At 33.6% G+C, this 24260-nt stretch overlaps 1 protein-coding gene across 1 annotated transcript in view; it reads right to left on the bottom strand.

Annotated features, from left to right (window-relative positions):
- The window catches only part of SEMA3E (semaphorin 3E), a 278611-nt gene that overhangs the window by 110796 nt on the left and 143555 nt on the right, over positions 1-24260 (bottom strand). Inside the window, exon 2 of the mRNA XM_032276468.1 lies at positions 12930-13090. Within this exon, the coding sequence (XP_032132359.1) occupies positions 12930-13090 (161 nt within the window). The remainder of the gene's footprint in view (positions 1-12929; positions 13091-24260) is intronic.

Raw genomic sequence — 24260 nt, forward strand, 5'->3', positions numbered from 1 at the left:
TATGTCTGTCTTCATAGAATATATTTAAGTGACTAAGACTCTATAATTTTATCTTATACTCTCTTCCTATTATCCTAATGAAAAATGTTTGCCTATATTTGGGGTTTTCTTTCTATATTTACATCTATGTATGGCACCAGTGTCCATCAATTTACATCTTAATTATAGATCCTATGAATATTATTAAAAACATGAAAATATATTTTGAATATAACACATTAAAACCTTAATGGTTTGTAAATGGTAATCTTTCACCTGACACACATTATCTGTCACAGTGTTTATGCCTTTATACTTAATTATGTGACTGTCTTTATTCAAGTAGTTTGTATACTAGAATTATAATCTTTTGAACTATAGACAAAATTTGTACTTTAAAAGCTTATTCTCCTAAGCATTTGAACTAGAAAAATATGATAACTACACACAAACATTTGTAGCCTGATACATGGCCTTTTGCATAAATAAAATTTACTCATTTGATATCATTAATGTGAAATACCATCTGACATTTACATTCAAATGGTACATAAATGCCTTTCTTCTCAATAAAAAATTGAATTCTAAAATACAAGAACTTTTTTCACTTTTGATACAATAAAATTGAATAAATGAGAAAAACATAAATATTTTTATAATCAGAATTATCTAACAGAATTATAATATCTATAGATATTCAAAATAGGATATAATGTTAGCTTTAAATTATAGTAATGAGAATAATTTTAGAAAAACAAGCTGAAATTTAGAAAAACTATAGATCAAAGTTTCTAAAACTGCAAGTTTATTACTAAATATGAAATATTCTGAGTTGCCTAAAATATGGCTTTTATATATGAACATATTCATTTTTATCTTTTCATGAAATAGAAAAAAATAATATAAAATTTTATACATTAAACAAGTATTCATATCTTCCAGAGAGTAATTTTGATTTATTCTTTAGGAAGTCTTAGTAATTATCAAATGTGTACAGATTGCAAAGGCGATTCAGACAGAACATAGACAGGCTGATCTGTTACCTGTGATTGAATACTGGAGTCTCCTGGAGCTCTCAACCCTTACTATAATAAGTAAACAAAGGGTGTACAGTTACATCTAATATTAGTCAGTGGTTCTTCTCTATTACTGTCACCAGCAACTAATTGTTCTACTAGTCCTTAACCATTACTAAGGTAAAGTGCAACCATGCAAAGGGAATAAGAGCCAAGGGGAAAGAAACACCTCATAACAAAAGGCGGAACTAGCAAAACTAATGGCACACTGAAGGCCGATTTGGGAGACAGGAAGTTGATCTCAAAGCAGTAACCTGGTTCTCACTAATGGCTTCTAATACAGATGTACCCGGTTTTAAATTCTAACTGCTACTTACTGGCTTCATGGCTCTATTCTCATTTTCCATCCATTTATTCATCATGCTGCTGCTAAAGTAATCACTAAACTACAATTCTAATTATTTTATGCCCATATTCAGGATCCTCCAGTGACTCCTGCATTGCCTAGAAGGTTCCTTTCAACAGCATTGCAATCAATATTCTTCATGAACTAGTCTGAGCCACATTTCCATCCTTAACTCTTACTGTGTACCCAGTTCCCACTAACATGCTCCCAACCCACCTATTTACTTCATCCAAAAATATTAGTCCTTATTCCGTACTGCTTGAAAATTTCTGTCCTTCCTAACCCTACTCTCTCTGTTCCCACTGCCAGTCAAAATTCTATTTAAATTATATCTTCTCCAGGAACCACTACCCCAATACTTTCTTAGCATTTTATTTTAACCTTTATTGTCTATTCAAATTGTGTCACCTATGGCACATGTCTATCTACATATCTTCCCTATTATGTTATAAATATTTTAGGGTAGGCACTGTTTTATTCATGTTTTCACACTTCATCTCTCCATATTTGTTTCTGGAACACAGTTAAATAACCCCTAAAAATATGTAATACTTCTATCCCTCACTTTCTATGGTAGCACATTAGAATCATCTAGTTTCAATAATAACAATGATGATAGCAAATATTAAGGTGGTGCTTACTATGTTCCAGGCACTGTTCTAGTCACTTGATAACTCACCATATCTTCTTGCAAAAGCTATGAGAAACATACTATGGTTATCTATTCTTACAGTTAAGAGAACTGAGAAATACAGCTGTGAACTAATTTACCCAGAATCACTCATCTAATAAGAGGTAGTGTTCAGATGAGAGCCCTAAACATCTGGCTCTAGAATCCATCTTCTTTGCTGTTACACTCTGGTCTCTGCTCTCTTCAAAGAGTCCTCTAATATAATTAAATTTAAATAAGTTAAAATAATTTATTTTAAAAAACTAAAATTAACATGTTGGCTTTAATTGTCAAAGTTAAAAAATATACAACTGTTGGTCAACTGTACATTATTCTAGGAATGAAATATTGATCAGAAAGAATGAAGACAAACTTTCAAATAGTAAAAAAATACAAAGAAATATACTGGATCTAGTGCTTCTTTTTGGTAAATGTAAATAAATATGAGGGATATGAATAAGGAAATAAGCTTTGCTCATAGAAAAGAGAAAATAGCAGAAAAATGCTTTCAACATTTTTAGGTGCAATGTGGAAAACCTTACCATGCATAATATTCAGAGGATTTTATTTTTGGTTAATACTAATTTTAGCTCACTACATAATATTATCACAATCACTATTTTAAAATGCTATTACAGGCTGGGCGCAGTAGCTCACACCCGTATAATCATAGCACTTTGGGAGACCAAAGTGGGTGGATCACCTGAAGTCAGCAGTTTGAGACCAGCCTGGCCAACATAGTGAAGCTCTATCTCCACTTAAAAAAAATATTAGCTGAGGATGGTGGTACACGCTTGTAATCCCAGCTACTTGGGAGGCTAAGGCAGGAGAATCACTTGAACCCAGGAGGCAGAAGTTGCAGTAAGCCAAGATTGTACCACTGCACTCTACCCTAGATGACAGAGTGAAACTCAGTCTAAAAAAAAAAAAATTAGAAAAAGAAAAAAGAAAATGCTATCACACAGTATTAAAATCTTTTAAAGTCACAGGGAATGTTTTCCTATACTTCTTTTTTTAAAGAATTGTTTGAATTACAGAATAGTTGTGTAAATAGTGAGCTGGCTCTAACAAAATACCAAGATATTTTGTAGTTACTACCTTGTTTTTGGATTTCCCTAAATATATTTTTGATATAGTGAACATATTCAGTTTTCCAAGAATTTATTTTTTAGCTATTTAAAAACTTAATTTTACATGAATCTATTTAAAAATCTTCTTAGACTTAAGTTCAATTAAATTATACCAGCAACTGAAGTTTAAGTAACTATGCATTATGAGGAAATAAAATTTAATTCTGTTGAGTGAAAGCTCCTAACCAGAAAATCTAGTAATAACATAATAAAATGTCATTATCTCTTCTGGTTGCATCTTTAAATTAAATTGTGGGCAGAGGGTATGAGAAGAAACATATACATTTATTTTCAAATTATCTATTAATAGATTGGATGTTCTTCCTCAATACAGAACTATAATTTAATAATTGTAAATTATAGTAAGTGAAAGAAAACTTAATGAGGACTCTTTTAATACAAGAAAAAGGAATACCAATTTAAACATGAATAGCCATGAATGCCAATGGTTAAAGCCCTATCCCAATTGAGAGACTCTAAAGTTTATAAACACACTTTTTTTTAAGAGACAAATGCAGATTTGGGTTGAGTCTATGGTCAATCAAGTGAAAAATGTCTACCAGGATGTTTTGTTTTTCCCTTTCTGAGTATTCTATCCATACAATGCCCTGACATTGTCACATTATGATCAGAAAGTCTCAGATGCTTTAAGTTTTTACTTAGATAATAGTTTTCCTTAGTTTGGCCAAAGCTCTTTTTGCACTGAAGGGCACTAGAGAAAGCAAAAAGCAATAACAACATTAGAATACCCACACTTTTTTTTTTTTCAATTTCTTAGAATTTTAAATCAGAATTTGATTGAAGTCAGAATTCTAAGAAGTCTTACATTATCTGGGGATTTTAGAGACTTTTAGATAGAGTAAAATGCAAAAACTATTATTCTGTTTGAGGAGGTGGTTGGTTCTCACATTAGATAAAGCAAATGGAGTTACTAAATTGGAAGTTTTAGAGTGAAGAGTATGCTTTAGTATCAGCACTGAGTTTTCCATTTTATAGTGAGTGTTTACGGTCTTTCATGAACGTTGCAAAGGTACAGCAGATCAGAAGTTCATTGGGAAAGAGTATTATCATATGGTCTAGGAAATGCAGTGAGTTAAATAATTTATGAAGAAAAACCATTATCACAAAACACTAATACAGTACAATAAGTTTATTAAAGTATAGATTCTTATCTATTTCAAAATTGTATGGGAAAAATTATGTGTGATTACTCTTATAAGTTCTGATTATTATTTAGAAAACAATTATTTAGTGCCACATATAGGACCAGTATTTCCAGGACCAGCAAGGACACTTAATACCCCAGCATTTCACAACCCTCATGCACATTACAGTCACCTGGGAGAGCTTCAAAAAGTACCACTACTTAGTGCTCACATCGGTTTAGAGGTAGAACCAAGACACAGATATTATTTACATAATCCTCAGGTGTTTACTAATGTGCAGCCAAGGTTACAATTACTGCCACACTGTGAAACAGGATTCTTACCCTGTTTGCCAGAGGAGAAATGGGTAGGTGGTGAATAAGTGGTTTGGGATATAAGGGAAAGTAAAAGCCAGGCAAAATTAACCTAATTGAAATTAAACAATAAGTAGTTTGAAAATGATTGTGATAATAAACACAATAAGATTTGCAAGAAAGCAGACAGTGAAGAGAAGAGATTTATCGGTGGAAGACATTTGGATTAGCAATAGACACCTTCATTCTTTCATTACATCTTCAAAGATGAACATAACACAGTGCCTGCTCTTAAGGAGTCCTCTTATAAGTAAACTGGCAGCTAAACAACCAATTTTAATACAATATGGGAATCAAAATCAGACCTTGGAATAAGGAAGGGCAAGGAAAACCTCCTCCTAATCTAGGTTAAAGAGAAAGAAAATCAATTTTTAAAAATTGGATATGTTTGAAGATTATTCCAGGGAAAGAGAGTGTGTAAAGATATATTACATAAAACAGCAAATAGAAACGGTGTGACTAGAAATGAGTTAGTGTGGACAAGTGGAGATTAGGCTGAGAAGGTAGATAAGAGTAAATCATGAATTATATTTGCTCAGTTGAGAAATTTATATTTATTTTTAACTCAAAAAATTTACAATGCTTTCTGGAGCAGGAGGTGTTAGCTGGCGCCTAAAAAAAGAATTCAGGGAATACACCACTTCAGAAATCAGAAAAAAAAATTAATTATTGCATTAATCATTAACTTCTAACTGAAATTTGGCATTTCTATCAGATAATATCATATAAATGTAGAAAGCAAACTATAGTAGTATTAGTAGTATCTGCAGTTTCATTACCAAGAGAAAATATATTTCAATGTTACTTTAGAGTTGTTGCAATTATCTCAAAATATTATGAATACTAATTAATTGGAAATGCAGGTCCTTATGCATGAGACCTGCTACTAGATTTTATTACTTAATATGTTAATAAAGAATGTGCATGTCATCATATCATAAATTGCTATTTTGATATCATAATAGCTACATTTTATAATATTTATAGTTAAAACTTTAATATTTTACTTTATAATTCTATATATTTACTGTATGCATTTAAGGGTCACTTAGTTTTGCCAGACTGCCAAATGAAACCATGACTCACAAGGAAATTAAGCACCCCTACATTTGTTGTTGATTTTGTAGAGAGAAAAAGAAGAAATAATAATGTAGAAAAGATAGAAAATAACAAACCTTTAAGAAGGGACAAAAAGCTTGGACCCTGAGTGTGTGTTTAAAAAGTGACATTTATAAAAGAGTAGAGTACTGCCAATCTAACAAGGAAAGAGGTGGAAAACATCATGCAGAAACAGTAAACTTGGTGATGGAAGAGTGAGGATCAACATGTTCGATGGCTTCCATTTTCTAAGTGAAGTTAAAATTTAAGGTTATTTATCTTCCCTAAAGAGATCGTCAGCACTAATCCATCATGACATACCCCTGTTGACCACAGTCACCATGGGAAGTATTGACCCGACCCACCCCAAGGTCAACAATGAATACTTAGACTCATACATCATATGGCTCTCTGTACCACCCTGAAACCGACCTCACCTTTCTAATACCTCAAACCCTTCTGTAAAATCCTTTGGAACGTCATTAACAAAATCCCTGCAACTTTGATCTTTCTCTCCTCCCCTCAAGTTCCTTTACCTTCTTGCTCTGGTTAAAACCACGTTGTCCCCTGAGAACACTGTTTCTCTGCCAGACATGGTGGTGACTTTTTCTTTAAACCCACATGTGAGGAAAATATTTTCACTGACCACTTGCCTTCTCCTCACTAATTTTCCCTCTGTAAACTCACCTACTCAATAAAGATTTAAAATAAAATAATAAAACCCTAGCTGATTTAAAGTTCATCTGGTCACAACCATACCAACCGCTACCTTCCTCCTTGTAGTCATCTACCATCATCATTGCTACTTCCTCCTCATTAATTGAATATTTTTTCATCTAGGTTACTATCCTATTCACAAAGATGATTCATCAACCACCATACTGGCAAGTCAATGCCTGTCCATCTGTTTCAATGACCTGGTTCTCCAAATCAGCCTGAGGCACATACTCTGATGTTACTTCTGCAGCTCTGCAGTGTAACTTGTCAGAATTGGTCATTAAGCCTTGAAAAACGGGTAGTGGGCATTTTATTTTGCTATTTTCTTAAATATCACCTCCCTAGACAATATTTTCCCGACCACCCTACTTTCCTCACCAACCTCTACTGTCTGACCTCTACTAAGTTGTTTTATTTTCCTATAGTATATATTATATCTGGCATTATATTATAATATTTTATTTTTCCACTGTGTTTTCTAATTTTTATACTCAATGTGTTCTGAAATGATTCTAGGGTTATTAAACTTATGATCAAACAAAGCTAAAATAATTAAAAATAGTATAGTTGCTAGGATAGCTAGGTATTGGTGCAGAGATACATAAATGAATCAAGGAAAGAGTGTTGAGGAATGTGGGAATCTAGCTGAACAGCAGAATACGTGTAAGAGAGTCTAAGTTCATTGGGAATTCATGTACTGATGGAAGAAGTGGAACTTTGTATAACCACATTGGAAAGCTATTTGGCATTATCTTGATGTTAACATATTCTATCACTGGCAACTCTACCCCTGAATATATATGCCCTGGATGCTTTTCCACATGCATGTATCAGGAGAAGTTTGCTAGAATGATCATAGCAACATTGATAAAATGAAATACTGGAAACCACCCAAATGTCCTTTGACATGGAATGGATAAATAAATTGTGCTATATTCATATGAAGGAGCCTATTACACAGAATACATAGTAAATAATAAGAGCTTCTACATACTGCTATGTGCCAAGCACTGCTTTTGGTACTTTATATAAATTAATTCATTTTTAAGAGAGAAAGAATATTTATCCTTTACAAATAAAGAAATAGAGGCAGGCAGGTGCGGTGGCTCATGCCTGTAATCCCAGCACTTTGAGAGGCTGAGGCAGGTGGATCATGAGGTCAGGAGATTGAGACCATCCTGGCCAACATGGTGAAACCATTTCTACTAAAAATACAAAGAAAACTAGCTGTGCGTGGTGGTGTGTGCCTGTAATCCCAGCTACTTGAGAGGCTGAGGCAGGAAAATTGCTTAAACCCGGGAGGTGAAAGTTGCAGTGAACTGAGAGCATGCCACTGCACTCCAGCCTGACAACAGAGCAAGACTCTGTCTCAAAAACAGGAAAAGAAAGAGGGGCACAAAGCGATTTAAGAACTTGCGCAATATTACACATGCATAGCCAGGATTTACTCACTAAAATCTGGGTTGTGCTCCCAATTCACTATTCTGCTTCTCAGCAAATAAGGCATGAGTATAGGTAACATAATTAAATATAAGAAATAATATTAATACAAGAAAATAAAACAAAAGGCAATCCTGGAAGAATGCAACACATTATTGTATATGATTTTTATATAGCTCAAAAGTAGCGACACTAATATACTGTGTAGGGAAACATGTATAGGGAATATATACTGTATAGAAAAATATATAATAAAATCATTTTTTAAAATGAAAACAAGAAAGGGTAGTAATTGCTCCTAGGCAGCAGGATGCATATGGAATGAAACAGAGAGAAGATGAAGGTAGCTGCCCCTGCAATGGGATTGGTGATATTCTCATTCAGAAGTTGGGTGCTGGGTTCACAAGTATTTATTTTATTATACTTTCTCATATATTTATGTTATGTATATCCTTTTCTCTATGAAATATTATGTTTTAAAATATATTAAAACAAAGAAATAAATAGAAAGTGAGAAAGTGAAAAAATAAAACGCTTTGGCTACATTTTCAAGGTGTTTCAAGGAAAGACGTGGTAATCACCAGGTAGATCCTTGGTTAAGGGTGTGTGTTTGTATGTTTGTGTGTGTGTGTGTGTGTGTGTGTGTGTGTCTCTCTCTCTCTCTCTCTCTCTTTTTTTTTTTTAGAGAGTGTCTCAGCCAGGCGCAGTGGCTCACACCTGTAATCTCAGCACTTTGGGAGGCCAAGGCGGGAGGATCACCTAAGATCGGGAGTTTGAGACCAGCCTGACCAACATGGAGAAAACTCATCTTTACTAAAAATACAAATTAACCAGTCACGGTGGGGCATGCCTGTAATCTCAGCTATTCAGGAGGTTGAGGAAGGATAATCCCTTGAACTCAGAAGGTGAGGGTTGAGGTGAGCCAAGATCTTAACATTATACTCCAGCCTGAGTTACATGAGCGAAACTTTGTCTAAAAAAAAAAAAAAAAAAAAAAAATTAGTGTCTCACTATGTTGTCCAGGCTGGTCTTGAACTCTTGGGCTCAAGCAATCCTTCTGCCTCAGCCTTCAGAGTAGCTGGGACTATAGGCATGCATCCTATGTGTGTCTTCAATGGGAGGGTCTGAATCTTGTTTGTAGATAGGTAAGCTAAATTTAAGTGTGGAAAGTTTTCCTGATTATCATGACTGTGGGGAGGGTGCTACTGGCATCTTGTAGGTACAAGCCAGGAATGCAGCTAAACATCCTACCATAAACATGACACTCCCATCCCCAACTATGAATTATCCAAGATGCCAGCAGTACCAAGGTTGAGAAGCTCAGAGATAGAGAAAGCAAAGCAAGAGAGATTAAAAAAAAATCACAGCAAGAAAACAATTGAGAGAGTAGGATTTAGACGAGACAGGAGAGGCAGGCCCCAAAGCAGACACATCACATCTTCAGAGCCTGGTGAACACTGAAGAACTGAACCTTTTCTTAGCTCGCTCTTTTAAGGAGAATGTCATAAAGTTGACTGTACTCCTACTCTGCTGCTACTAAAAACAGCCTCCAAGGGCATATTGAGAATTTTATTGGCAATCATTCTAAAGAGGAAGAACAAGTACAAAATAAGAAATGTAGGTGGGGCTGAAGTTATATCAGCGCTAATGAAGCATCATAAGCCTCAGGACTCCTTCCTGGCTCCTGCCCTTAACTGCAGACCTGAGAGGAGCCTCTGCCATTTTGAAATTTATAAGTTTGAGTTAATTATATTACTTAAAAGTCCCCCCAGTTATATACATTTTGAGCTCCACAAAATAAGGATTTACCCTGGAGTATAGAGCACTCAAATAGGTTTTATAGTCACTTTCCTTGACATCCTGGCTAGATGGCACCCTGAAGCTCAATAGCCGATACCACTCTATTTAGTTCCCCAAGATGCAGTTCATAAAGCCTCATCACCCTCCAGGTCTACCCTTACATAATTTTCACAGGTCATTTCCGCCATGAAAGCCCAGCGTCCTAGTATTAAAGTCCTGAAGGTATAATTAGTCCAAAACAATACATGAGAATGAGTAGGCGATTCAATTTCCCCTGCTCTGAAGACGAAATCACATTACAATGAGAAGCTGCTATCTCTTGCCCTTATGGTCCACATAGGAAACAACAGTTCAGGAAAATTGTTATGAAATTTCGTGTACACGAGTCACCTATTTGTAATAAATGTGAATTCCAGGGAATCACTCCATGAGAATCGTACAATATTTTGGTCCAAGGATGATAATTTAAGAACTACTTCCTCAATGCAAAGGTTGTTAATTTTCTGAAATGAAAGATCTTTTGTAGATTCTTGTAATATTCACATATTAATTTTAATATGGGGATCGATCTAAGACAGCCTTATTTGTGATCCCTAGGTTAGACACTTCCAAGGTTAGATGATATGAGAGAGAGAGAAGAAAAAGAAAGAGATAGTGAGAGAGCTGGTTAGGATTGAAGTAGGAAAGAGATCAACCAAGAAGTGAAAGAAAAACCCATTAAATTTGACTGGCAGGAGGTCGTGTGTGTGTGCATGCATGTGTGTGCATCTATATTTATATTTTATATATACATGGAGAGAGAGAGAGGAAAAGTGAAAGAGAGCAATTAGTGTCCATATGTTTGAAGTCAAAAGAGAACTACAGAGAAAATAAAGACATTAGAAAGAAAGGAAAGGGTGAAAGGCAATATTTGCTTCTGCTTTAACCTGTAACGACTAAAATGACAGAAAAAGACATAATCCAAAAAGGACAAATAAAACTGTAGTGTAGATGCCAAAGAACTATCAGCAACATTTTAAAAACTCTAAAACATATGGGCAAGTGTTGGCACTTTGCACACGAGGAAAAGCGGAAATCTAACTGTGTGCAAGGTGATAGGAGCCAATATGCAAGCTGATTCATAAAAAAAGACTCCAGAAATTCTCAGAAGTTAGAAGCCTAGAGTGTGAGAAGAGGGCTGGGTGTGGATGAAATCAGGAGAAGTGTTTCAAAGTGTGCATAATAAGCAGTAACGCCAGACAATAAATGGGGAACAATCTGACTTAGAGGAGTCCCAGGAAGAAAGTCAAGAGAAGAGTGAAGAGAAGAAAACTTATAACAGAAATAATGAGTATTCTCTAGAGCTAAGGTCCATGGGGTCCCTGGTAGAAAGGCCCATTGTGTCTCAGTGCAGTGGGTGTAAAAGGAGAGATGCTAAGAGAAATATGAGAAGGTTTTAAAACACAGATTAAAAGAGGCGATTCTAAACACAGGGGTGGTGAAAGGTAACATCCAAAACTTTGAAATTAGAATAGGATTTCTCAGCAGCTATACTAGAAGTTTGGAAACGATGAAGTGATATCCTCAAAATTCTGAAGCAAAGTGGTTTTCAACCAAGAATTTTATTTCCATCTACCAATAATGTGTGAAGTTGGAACAATAAAATTTGCAAACATACAAGACTCCATACTGGACTCTGTATCCTTCTTCCAGAAGCTAGGAGAGTACAGGCTTCCACAACATGGCACACTATAGATGGGAAGGTGGGGGGTGGGGGTGGGGGCTGAAAAACTGAAGTTATATACAAATCAGGGGCTGAGAAGATGCTCCAGGTGATGGTGAAGCCAGCTTTAGCAGGACAAGTGGAGCATGGAGGATACCTTCAATTAAAAAACACAAACAATGTGAACTGATCAAAACGGGTATGTTTCACTACTTAGAGAGGAGCGTAAAAACTCTTGTAGAGAGGTTGGCAAAAAATTAGTGAAACTAATATAAAAATATTATCAAATGGAAAAAATGGGATAATGTTTAATTTCAAGAGAAGAAAATTGCAGAAAGAAGTAAAGGAAAGAGGGAAGGAAATAATGACAGAAGAAAGGGAGGGAAAAGTGTAATAAACCTACAACATGTGGCTCAGTGGTGAATACTATCTTCCTAATCATAAGGTAAGGACACTACTCTTTAGCCAAACATTGTGGTATAATTAATTTGGGAAGATAGAGGGAGGGCTGCTGATGAAGTGTGGTACATGGATATTTTAACTGTAGTATTGCAAGAGAAGAATGCTAAAATCCTCATCTTCTTTAAAGTTAATAGATATTGTCTAACATGAAAGATATCAATAAAGAACAGTAGGCAAATGTTATTGTGAAATATGTAGGGAAGAACCAGAAGAAACAACAAAAGGTTTGAAAGTATTACCTCTAGGTATAGGGAACTAGTAGAAATCAAGGAATGATGCTTTGTCATAAGACTTTTTTTTTAATGACTTTAGAAAATATGGATATGGCTCATAAACATTAAAATAAATCAATTATGTGGAAAGTGTATTACATACTACATGCACTTATGCCAAAAATACTATGTTTTAAATATTTATATATGTTTTGTATAATATTTATAGGAGTCTAAGAAAATTTAGCTCAATTATTTGTAGAATTATAATTACAGATTGTTTTTCTCTTTTTCCAAAAGATGTTGGTGTTTTCTTGTTTTAAATTTATAAATTACTCCACTGGGTTAAAGGAGCATCCACCTGAATTAGTGATATTGCCAACAGAACTATATAAGGTAGTTATATTGAGGCCACATATTCACATTTCTTCAAGTTTGTGCTTTGGAATAGTCAAGTCCCGAGGAACTGGTGGTGATTTATCATCCTCCAAACCCAGGGCTCAGGACAGTGGGTGTGGTACAAGGGCCACTATGCCAGAGGAATGTCAAATGCACCAGGCAAGAGTGTCTGGAAATCAAGGAATCAGGGTCATACTAGAAAAGTTCATAAAACACGATTTAGACATTACTTCCTCAAAATGACTTCAGTTTTAACTAATATTTCATTCAAATTTTTAAAGTGGTCAATACAATTTTAAAAAGACAAGTAACATTCTTGACATTCTTGAAATTTCCCCCTTTTCTTTCTCTACTGAAATGCAGTTTGATATTTCTATACCTCTTTATAGCCGTCACTGATTCTCTCCAAGCTGAGGGAATACACAAGGTCCTTGCCTCCCACGAAGAGTCGCTCTTGATATTCATCCAGCAGCATTGTATGGAGATCAAGAAATCCAAAAGGGCTATGAAATATTGCTGTTCTGTTCAGATTCAAGAGCTCTGAAATGCAAAGTGATATGCACACTAAACACACGAGAAAATGCAAACACCTTTATAACGCTTTTCTCAAAGCTCTATTTTCAATCTTATTGGAACCAAATTGTTAACATTCATTTTAACGTAAATACACTGACAATGAATTTTAATGTGTACAAATTAAAATATTTTATAAATTTATGAATCTAAAAATGTCATCAGTTTAATATGTAAGAAAAATATTCTGTATTTTTAAATACAGAAAAAAAATTATCCTTCACAATCTTTAACATAAATAACTAGTTAGAAGTCATTTTACAACTCCTCTGATGTATAACGGTTCTAAATCTACATTAAACCCACCAGAGTGTGTCTATCAAATTCAGATAAACACCCCTCAGAAAAATAATGTTTCTACTTGAAATTGGTTTTGAAAGTCACATCTAAAATCAAATTTTCCAAGTCTGAAAACTATGAGTGTCATTAATACAATGAGACATTAATGTAACAGTTACAGTAGGGATTGCTGATAAAACTGGTGGGGATATATTTTCAATCACTGTAATTGTTGCTTACATTCTTGCATTCGTGCCTATGTCAGAAATCTTGAGCTATATGTTTTACTCATATACATTTAATTGTAAGAAGTCAGAATCTGGCAAACCTCTCATCTGTGTGCATTTGTTTGTTGAAGGTATTTAATTACATATTTAATTGCATATGGCAGTTCAGTACTTAAGATTGGTAAAAAGATATATGAGAGCCTTTGGTGATGAGAGATTATAAACCCCAAGCCTAGACTGCACGCTGAAGAATTCCCGACGGGTCTATTGGCAAATATTGACAAGTTAGAAGATAACTTTTTTCTCAAAGGTCAATGCCTAATGCATCTAACAGAGAATGTGGATTCTTGGTGATTAGAACACTAAAATCTAAATAAGTGATAATATAAAGTAGGACAAATCTACAGCATTGTACCCGCTCTTACACTTCTGTTTCTGAGAAGAAAGAGATGAAGTTTCTTTTCATCTCTATTAATAATATGTTCCCTACCTATATCTCTACCCTTAAACTGTTGATGACCAAAACTTTATGAAGTAGCGTTAACTTTAAATCTTTAGTTTAAAATGAACAATATTGCTAAAAATCAATATATTCTTTATAAAGGTAAAACTTTGTCTTATTGAGTTACCTTTGAGATACTGAGTCTTTTGACTAGTCACTTAAATAAATAGCCTGAGAATAAGTTTTGAGGGTGGGAAAAAAGAAATAATAGGTATAACACATAAGAGGTTTGCCAAATTCTGACATTTTAAAATTAAATGTGTATAGGTAAAACATATAGCTTGAAACTTGTGCCATAGGCACAAATACAAGAGTATTAGCAAAAATTGCAATGGTAGAAAATCCATCCCCAATTATTCCTTCTTTTCCGACCCTCAAAACTTACTTGGGAAGGAAAAGAAAATAGGAGTTTGAGAAATTAGAGGTTCTTGAATCCTGGGATACATTTTTTTTCATTTAATAATTTTGTCAAAGTAGAATCATACTGCTCTAAGCACATGTTGAGATCTACTAGCATAACAAAAATATAGCTCAAAGCTGCCTGCAGTCATTACACTTTGTCTTTACATATAAGCATTTATGTTTGTATCAGGGCTGCTAAGGGGATTCTTCTCTCAGAAAAAGTTTTCCCAATTATTCCAATAGTTTTTAAAATTTCTCAGTTTTAATGCACAGTGAAATAATTATCTGAATGGGTACAACCAATCAAAGGATGGTTACTCATTAGCTGGAATAGGTTCCTAGACTACAGAGCTACCCGAAACTCTAAGATGTAGAGCTTAGAGTTGGGAAATATGAGAAAGTCATGAAAGGATTCAATTATGCGGGATTTTAGTAAGGGGCACCCAACCAGTAAAGGTGGCACTTTGTGAGTGATTCCATCTACAGATGACCTTGCCTGCTTCCCATTTAGGTGATTAGCAACTCATTACCCCTGCACACACATGGCAAGGAGACACCAACTTCTACTTGTTTTTACAACTTAACAATTTCCCTACTTGCTAAGTATATAGCAATTCTAATAGTCTAAAGGTGGTAGTTCCTATTTCTTTGTAAATAATAATAGAAACTAATTACTGAATCATCAATCTTTCTTTATTCTGATGTATTACCTTCTCTTGTAACCTCTCCTTCCTCTCTATGGCCAAGTCTATCCTACGAGATCACAAAGATGTACATGTTTCTGTGGGTACGTGGTTTGGAGAAAGCAAAGGGAAAGAACCAAAGTGTGCATTCAACAAATGCAAATTTTGTGAATCTTCGCTTTTAATGATCTTTACATTTATATATAAATACATACTTTACAAAACAGTAAATAACCACTGTGTAACAGTTTAAATTACCAATGTATTTTATTTTACTGGAGAAGCCAGAAATCTAATGACTATCTTAAGGTCATATACTATACACTATTACAATAAAAATCACTTAATTTTACCTCTAAAAACATAAGAATTAAAGTATAACAGATGTGTATATTATAATCAGAGGTCTTTGTAGATGGAGAATCTGGAAGGTAGGTTTTAGTCTTGGATTTGACAATAACTGCCTAGGTAAACTTGAACAACCTCTTAACCTCTTCAGATTGGATTATTCACCTGTTAATCACCCTTCCACCTTTAAAATTCTTAATTTTTTGACTAAATTGCATTTCTAAAATAGAGCTGATAAAACAGTGCAAAAAAAGAAAGAAGCAAATCGACATTTAGATGTTTTATGGAGTCTTTCAAAGTACAGTGCTGAGCTTATATTTTTGTTTTTTTTATATTTTTGGAAGCTTATCAAAGGGAGGGAGTGGTGAATGAGCAAATATAACTATCACATGTCCCATGTTTAAGCTTGCCTAAAGGGAATTAGCTAGAAAATTCATTTACAACTTTTTCTGATGCTAAATGATTATAGGGTCAGTGAAAAAAAAATGTAATAAGGAATTTTGGAGATGACTTCTACTGAATCATTCATATTGCCTCAGAGGAAATTGTTGCCAAAATATGTTTGGATACATAAAACCGAATATCATTACATATCATATGTAATAAATTAAGAAATGCCATTTTATTTATGAAAATACTTTTTAGAATAATTTCTGAGGCCATTTTATAAACTCATGAGAGCTAATAAACAGGCTGTAGTTTTCTTTAGACATTTCTTAATATAAGAAAAGAAAAATGCATTGAATGCTTCAGCTACTCTCTAACCTAACCAAATACCATACAAAAAACAGTGACAGCAGTTTAATTCCTAAGACAGTAGACAGATATTATTTTTAAATTATAGCAATAACTAAAGTTTATGAATGCCACAGTTTATATTTTGCTTGTTCATTTTCATAGGCATAAATCGTATCTTGATCCTTAATTTTCTCTAAGGCCTAGAATGCTTTACCTAACTGGTTACAATTTTGTAAGTTACTTTAAGTCAAGAAAGGTTAGGAGTATCTATTATAGGTAAACATTTGTGTTTTAGACAAATATCTGCAATAAAGTACACAGAGTTATTCTATAATAAAACTATTTTTGAAAATAATGTGAATGTTTATTACATATTTACTATTATTTATTCAATATTAACTCAATTTTTCTATTTTTAGGTAATTATTTAATTTGTCTCTTTCCAAAAAGGACCTGAGATGACTTATACAAATATATCCAATCAAATAAACAAATATATTTCTAGGGGAGTGAAGGTAAGAGAAAAACAGAGTGGGCTATAATAAATTTAATTGGAAGTCATCCTCTAATATCTGATATATTATGAAAATGAATCCCAAATTTGAACTCTGGCTTCCAAAAATCCAAAGTAGAAGAAGTCATTGTATACAAGAAAAAAAAGAACTGTATCAGTTGCTTAGGAGCATTATCTAGTATTAAGAACTAAGAGAAATTTCTTCTAAGGTCTTAATAGGTATGCTGAAAAATACTATGAGGGACATTCAACATCACTAAGAATTAAGGTGTCAAGTTCCATACTGGTGCTTATAATTATGTCCCTTAATAAAAGACAACTAAACTAACATCAAAATTCACTGCACTACAAGTCACTTTATGGCCTTGGTTAGCCATGTTATTTGTGATATTAATAATTGCAACGAACATAGATTAAATTAAGGTATGTAAATGCAAGGACAGAAATCCTGGCCTCCTGGTAATCGGAAAACAAACAGAAGCCAAGGTAATTTATCTCTCAGGAGATACTGAATCTTTGCTTCTCGCTTCTCTTATTGCCACTGCTTCACTATACTGATTCTAAAGGGCTTATTTATTAGTTTGTTCATGGACAAATATTTGTTAGCTCCCAGTTATATATAACCTTCCAGCTCCCACATCACCATGGTGTGACAATAGTTCCTGCACTTCGCAGTTCAAATTCTCGGGGAAAATCATGTAACTGTGTCAACCAGTGTTCACAATTCATAGGTTGCTGGCTTCCTCTAGATTGGATGTGTTGTGAACAATTATCCATCTGTGGTTAAAATGTGGAAGCCACATGGTAAAAAATGTGGTTTCTGTAATTAATGTGTATGGGGTCAAAGCAGTCATCATGAAGCATGTTTCAATTCCATAGCAAACTTACTGAGTCTGTCTTTACTCATGAACAAATTTATAGTACCATAAATTTCTTGAAATCTGTGTTTCTGCTACACTAAATAAGTTGTCCTGCTGTTGGTAGCTTTTCATGGTTATATAATCATGTTTAGACATTCATGATGTTTAGATGTTCAAACACATATAGATGTTTATGATTACAAATTACATTGCTTGTTGGAGAGTATCTGTCAAACATGAAAATTTGGGTTTTCATTAATTGATCTTAAGTCTTTGTTTCCAATAATAACTGGATTGTCAAAGTCACTCTCACAACTGAAGAATAAATTTCATATCTGCATAGAGAAAAATGCTTCTATTTCCAATCCATTTTAGGATGAGGAGACGTTCATCCATCTTATCAATATGAAATTCACAGAAATTGAAGTATGGGCTATTTGTAAAAAGAGCATTATAAACATAAAAGAATTAATGACATAAAAGGAGTAAAGTTTGATAAATTATGGAATTCCAAAGTTTAAAAATGCAGAAACATAATTATTAGGGGAAACCTGGAAGAAAAAACACACACATATAGCACATATGAAAACAAATTATTTTTAATATGTTCTTTTAATATGATAAAAAAACAAAAGAAGAAAAAATATCAATTCTGTTTTGTTAATAGCACATCATCAAAGAGGAAACAAAAAGTGAATTCACATAAAAAGAATTAAACCATTAAATATTCAAAGGAATGAATATGAAAATATCATTTTAAGTGGTATTTTAAAAATTACAATAACTAGTGAAAATGAGATTCAGGCTCTTCTACAGACCTATGTAAAATTTCTATATTACACAAATTTTCTCCCGTGAACATGTATTACTTTATTAAAAATGAAATTATATAAGTTGGGGGAAGACGTAGGAGATATCTCCTTTTTTATGCAAACAAATTTCCTCCTTATCTGGGTACTGTTCCTCCCTTCTCTAACTCTCAAGGTGATAATAACAGTTAATAAATATTTATTGAGCAGTTACATGGCATGTACTATCTAAGGTCTAGATATTTTTATGTCATGTAATCATCACGACACCTCGGAAATACTATAATCCCCATTTTCCGCATGCAAAAAGAGAATTTTTTAGAGATTCAGTACAGAGCTAAGGTTATTTGGTCAGTATTGGTGACAAAATTTGAAAAACAGAAGTTGACTGGAAAGCTTTGTTATAATGCATATGAGTTTTCTAAATCTATTATTTTTAAAATACCCTACAATTAAAAGTCTAGTCTGTTAAGGGATTATAATGTGTCAGAAATGAATGCATTTTTGCAGAGCCTGACATAAATAATAAGATGGAATGAAGATTTTCTTTAAATATGTAATAGGTTGTATTGATGTAATTCAAAATAATTTAATAGCAACAACATAAATAGAAAAATTCAGGCTAATATCAATTTACTTTTAATCACCTTTATTGTGTATTTTACAAACTGTCTCAAATAATTACAGAAATTTTGTTGCTTTGACTTACTGATTCATGACATTTTTAGTTTCATGTATCTTACTTTTGAGAAAATTAAAATAGTTTTACCTAATTTGCCATGGAGTTTCAAAATATATGGAAAAGTTTTTGCATATGCTAAAGGCAATAAAGGGCAAGCAAGGCTTTCTTCCCTCCTTAAGAATTTTTCCTTTCTTACTTTTAGAATCACTCCTTTAAGTTATATTAATCATCTGAACTCCAAATCATGGTCCGTGGACTTGGCATAATTACTAAGCAATGGCTGACTTCTTTATCCCTTCACACTGCTTCAAGCTGCCTGGATGAAAGAAACAGAAAATATACAGGAAGATGGGGACAGAAGAAACTCTAATCTCAGGTAATCTCCAGAAAACACAGTGCAAATAATGAATAGTGCTGACTCAGTTGAAAGAAGCAAGCTCATCTTGAGTTCTTCCTACTCTAAAAATAACATGAATTGCTTGGGGAGGGAATGGACAAAGAAATAACATGAAACTGAAAGGCACCAACTCAGAGTTCATCCGGAAATTTTCTAAAGAGAGAACTAATTATTATTGCTAAGCTGCATGCTAATTATCAGCTGTCAATGAAGATACACTCTGAGGATTTAGACATTTCCTCTGATGGCCTTTCCTTTTAACCTGCAAGAGAAACAGTTTTAAAACTCACTGACCTCACTATATTACAGACAGTTCTCTACACTTTGTCAAAATATATTTAAGTGCTATGCTTCCTTGTGTAAGATGGGGGAGGGGAGAGCACACATTTTTCAGCTCTCAAATGAAAATAGATTTCCAGGGGAGAGGTGTTTCCTTCTTGAATGCACATTTCTTGTTCCACTGTCACCTGCCAAGTAAAGACTTCTGAGACTCAAGGCTTTAACTAAACTTGTCATGGTTTTCTGAGTTAATTACCTTATTCAATATTGTCCTAAGGCTAATTCAACAACAAAAAAAATTGAATTTCAGACAGTAAGCATTGTTAATGAAAATGAAATATGGAAATAGCCATTAGAACTTTTCTTTAACTTTGTAATGGTTCAAAAAGAAAAGGTTTCTCACAAAATGCTTTGATGATTTTGACAGATTTGATTGATGATCACTAGTGGCTTATAATGTTGAAACAGATTGGTTAAGAAATAAGCAATTAACTTTTTAAAAAGTATAAACAGGGACTAGCTCATTGATTTGCTAATTGCTCTTTTTAGCAATGGAGAAGTGGCTTGTCTTTTATGCATTCTTTGAACTTTTCGGTTCTATTATTTTCACAAGTGAAAGGTATACAATAGGCAGTGTCCAACGTACTCCAAGTTACTGAGTCGTAAACCACTTTATGAAAGCAGGAGTTCAAATATACATAGGAATAGTCTAGACATTAAATAGCCTTTTATTTCTTTAGTTAAACAAAATAATGTAATTTATAATTTTCAGATTCCTTATATTCTTATTATATGTAAATTATTTAATATATACAAAAGTAAAAACAGAAATTAAGATGTATTTCATGACTAAGATGAAGACATTCATAAGCTACTTCTACTTAATAAGTATATTTTTTCTTATGATTTTCTGAATAAACTTTTCTTTAGCTTACTTTATTGTAACAATACAGTATATAATATATATAACGTAAAAATATCTGTTACTCAACTGTTTATGTTATCAGTAAGGCTTCTGGTCAATAGTATGCTATTAGTAAAGTTTTGGGGGATTCAAAAATTATACTCTAGCTTTAGACCGCACTGGAGGTTAGCATCCCTAACCTCCAAGTTGTTAAAGCATAAACTGTATATTGAACATCCACTGTGTTAGGAACTATATCTGGAGTTTCAGAGGAATACTGAAGATTAATATAATTCTATAAATATAATACAAATCAGATGTTAGTATCCATTATTTTATTTCTGAAAATTAATTTTACAGATAAAGTTTTTTCAAACTTATGTACTTGATAAAATCAGGCACATTTCCTTTTTTTTTTTTTTTTTTTTTTTTTTTGAGATGGAGTCTTACTCTGTCACCCAGGCTGGAGGAAGGCAGTGGCATGATTTTGGCTCACTGCAGCCTCCACTTCTGGGTTCAAGTGATTTTCCTGCTTCGGCCTCCTGAGTAACTGAGATTACAGGCGAGTGCCACTATGCCCAGCTAATTTTTGTATTTTTAGTAGAGACAGGGGTCTCACCATATTGGCCAGGCTGGTCTCAAACACCTGACCCCAAATGATCTGCTCACACTGGCCTCCCAAAGTGCTGGGATTACAGGCATGATCCACTGTGTCTGGCCCTTTGTAAGATAATACATTTTATGGTTCAAAACCCAAAAGAATATAAAGGTTTATAGTGATAAATATAAACTTCCTCCCATCTGGACTTTCCTCTTGTTTAGTTCTCATTCCTTAGCTCTCAATAGATTAATCCTGTCTAAAATTTTGAGCACTACTTCAAGTTTTGTATTCCTATACAAAAAATCAGATTTATAAATCTTTATTAATTCCCAACTTTTTATAGTCAAAGGAATCATAATATAAATCTTTTTCTTTACCTTGTTTTTCATCACTTAAAATATCTTACAAGTATTTCTGTATCAAAACTTAGAGAGGTTATAATTACATATAACATTTTGTTGTATGGATCCCCTATGGCAGGCATTTGAATTCTTTTAAATTTTTACTGCTAATATAGCATTACAATATATGTATGTGAATATATGTCCATTCACATATGTGCAAATATATTGGTAAGATAAATTTTAAAGTGGAATTACTGGGTCAAAAGCATTTGCAATTTTAATAAATACTGCCAACTTTGTCTCTGTAAGAATTATATCAGTGTAAAATCCCCTCACTATATGTAAGAGTGCCTGTCTCCCCATAACATTATAAACCATGCATAATGGAAGTTTAGGGTGTTTTGCTAATTTGATTGGGAAAATACAATTTGAATTTCTCTTATTATAGGTGAAGTTAAGATCTTATCTTTTCATATATCCTAGGGTACTTTATCTTTACTTTTTGTGATTGTCCTCATTACATTCATTGTCTTTTTCTATTGGATTAAAATTGCTTGTTCACATTTAAATTTAAGAGATTTTCAAACTATTAAGTTTTATGTTATGAAGGTCATGGCTGAAAGATGAAGGAAATTGGACCCTTAAATGTATAAATGTGTATCACTTATGTTAGGAACATATCTTAAAGGTGTTATATTTCCACATGTTCTCCCTCATAAGCGGGTGTTGAACAATGAGAACACGTGGACACAGGGAGGGGAACATCACACACTGGGGTCTGTTGGGAGGTGAGGGACTAGGGGAGCGATAGCAGGGGTGCGGAGGTTGGGGAGGGATAACAGGAGAAATACCTAATGTAGGTGACAGAGGGATGCAGGCAGCAAATCACCATGGCACGTGTATAACTATATAATAGTCCTGAAAGATCTGCACATGTACCCCAGAACTTAAAGTATATAATTTTTAAAAAAGAAGAAAAAGGTGTTATATTTAAATAAATAGAGTAAATTCCCTTTTTTGATCTTATTCAATCTACTCTTTCATAAAGTTAATTCTTGATCATCTGGAGTAATTAACCAATTTAACAATTAACAGCTTATATAAAATGCTTATAAGTTTAGTTGCACATATGCACGTGTGCACACATGCGTGCGCGCACACACACACACACACACACACACACACACACAAAATGTTATTCATCAGAAGTGGGCAAGGGACATTCTCCTTCTTTCAGAGGCTGAATTTGGACATCTACAAAGTCCTAGGCACTCCTGTTCAGCTGGAGAATTATGTGGGAATAAGAAACGTGTGGTTTTACCCAAAATAGAGCACTCATTTGTGAGAATTCCAGAATTTTGACTAACAAATATTTTATAATAAGATGTTATGGATATTCAGCCAAAGCAGAAGTTAAGGAAGCCAAGAATATATATGAACTACTGTAACATATTCCACAACATTAGCCACTTAAAACTTACTAAAAGGAAAGGAGAGAAAGAAAACAGATTTCTAGGAGTCCTATAAAATGCTTTCAGTAATACAATAGTCAGTATTTTATAGGTTTGGTCATCATCTAAACATCTACCTTTCTTTCCATTTTTTTTTCTTTTTTTTTTTTTTTTTTTTTGAGATGAGGTTTCACTCTTTTTGCCCAGGCTGAAATGCAATGGCTGATCTCAGTTCACTGCAACCTCTGCCTCCCAGGTTCAAGTGATTGTTCTGCCTCAGCCTCCCAAGTAGCTGGGATTACAGGCACCCGCCACAACACCTGGCTGATTTTTTGTATTTGGTAGTGATAGGGTTCACCATGTTGGTCAGGCTGGTCTCAAACTCCTGACCTCAAGTGATCCACCTGCCTTGGCCTCCCAAAGTTCTGGAATTACAGGCCAGCCATTGTAATACAGCATGCAACACAGCCACCACACCTGGCCTCTTCCTTTCAAAATACTTTCATGTATCCTATGAAATTGTCTGTGGTAACAAAGCTTTGATTTTATTTATTTACTTATTTTTTAATGTTAAGCATGTTTAGAAAGGATTCATTCTATAGCAATATTTTAAAAGCTTTTCTGGATTATGCCATTTTACAGAGAATTAGCTCTTATACAATATTTAAAACTTAATAAGATACCATTATTTTATAAATTTACATAACATTCTTTCTTAGGATTAGGTCTAAAATAAATGGATGATATCTGGTTACTTCATCATTAATTCACATTAAAATACATATTTAATAATTTTTATTTCATTCGCTCAATCTGTACCACCAGAAAAGAAAATGCATTTTGCTAGATGCCTTCTGATTTATGGACAAAGTTGGCTAATGAATACATAATTGTAATTATTATAATTACATAATGTTTAAATCATAAACACAGTTCGGTTGTATCTGAACTAAAAAATATCCTGTTATAGAACTAAGGTATTCACTACAATCTTTATTTTTAACTGAATTTAAGTCATGCTAAGAAATTGAATAAGTCTATCATGTATTTCTTTTTATTTTATTTTTTTCTTTTTGATACAGAATCTTTCTCTGTCACCCAGGCTGGAGTGCAGTGG

Source organism: Sapajus apella, unplaced genomic scaffold (genome assembly GCF_009761245.1).
Source record: "Sapajus apella isolate SASKATOON/1434 unplaced genomic scaffold, GSC_monkey_1.0 scaffold7, whole genome shotgun sequence".
In the NCBI taxonomy this organism is placed as follows: Eukaryota; Metazoa; Chordata; class Mammalia; order Primates; family Cebidae; genus Sapajus; species Sapajus apella.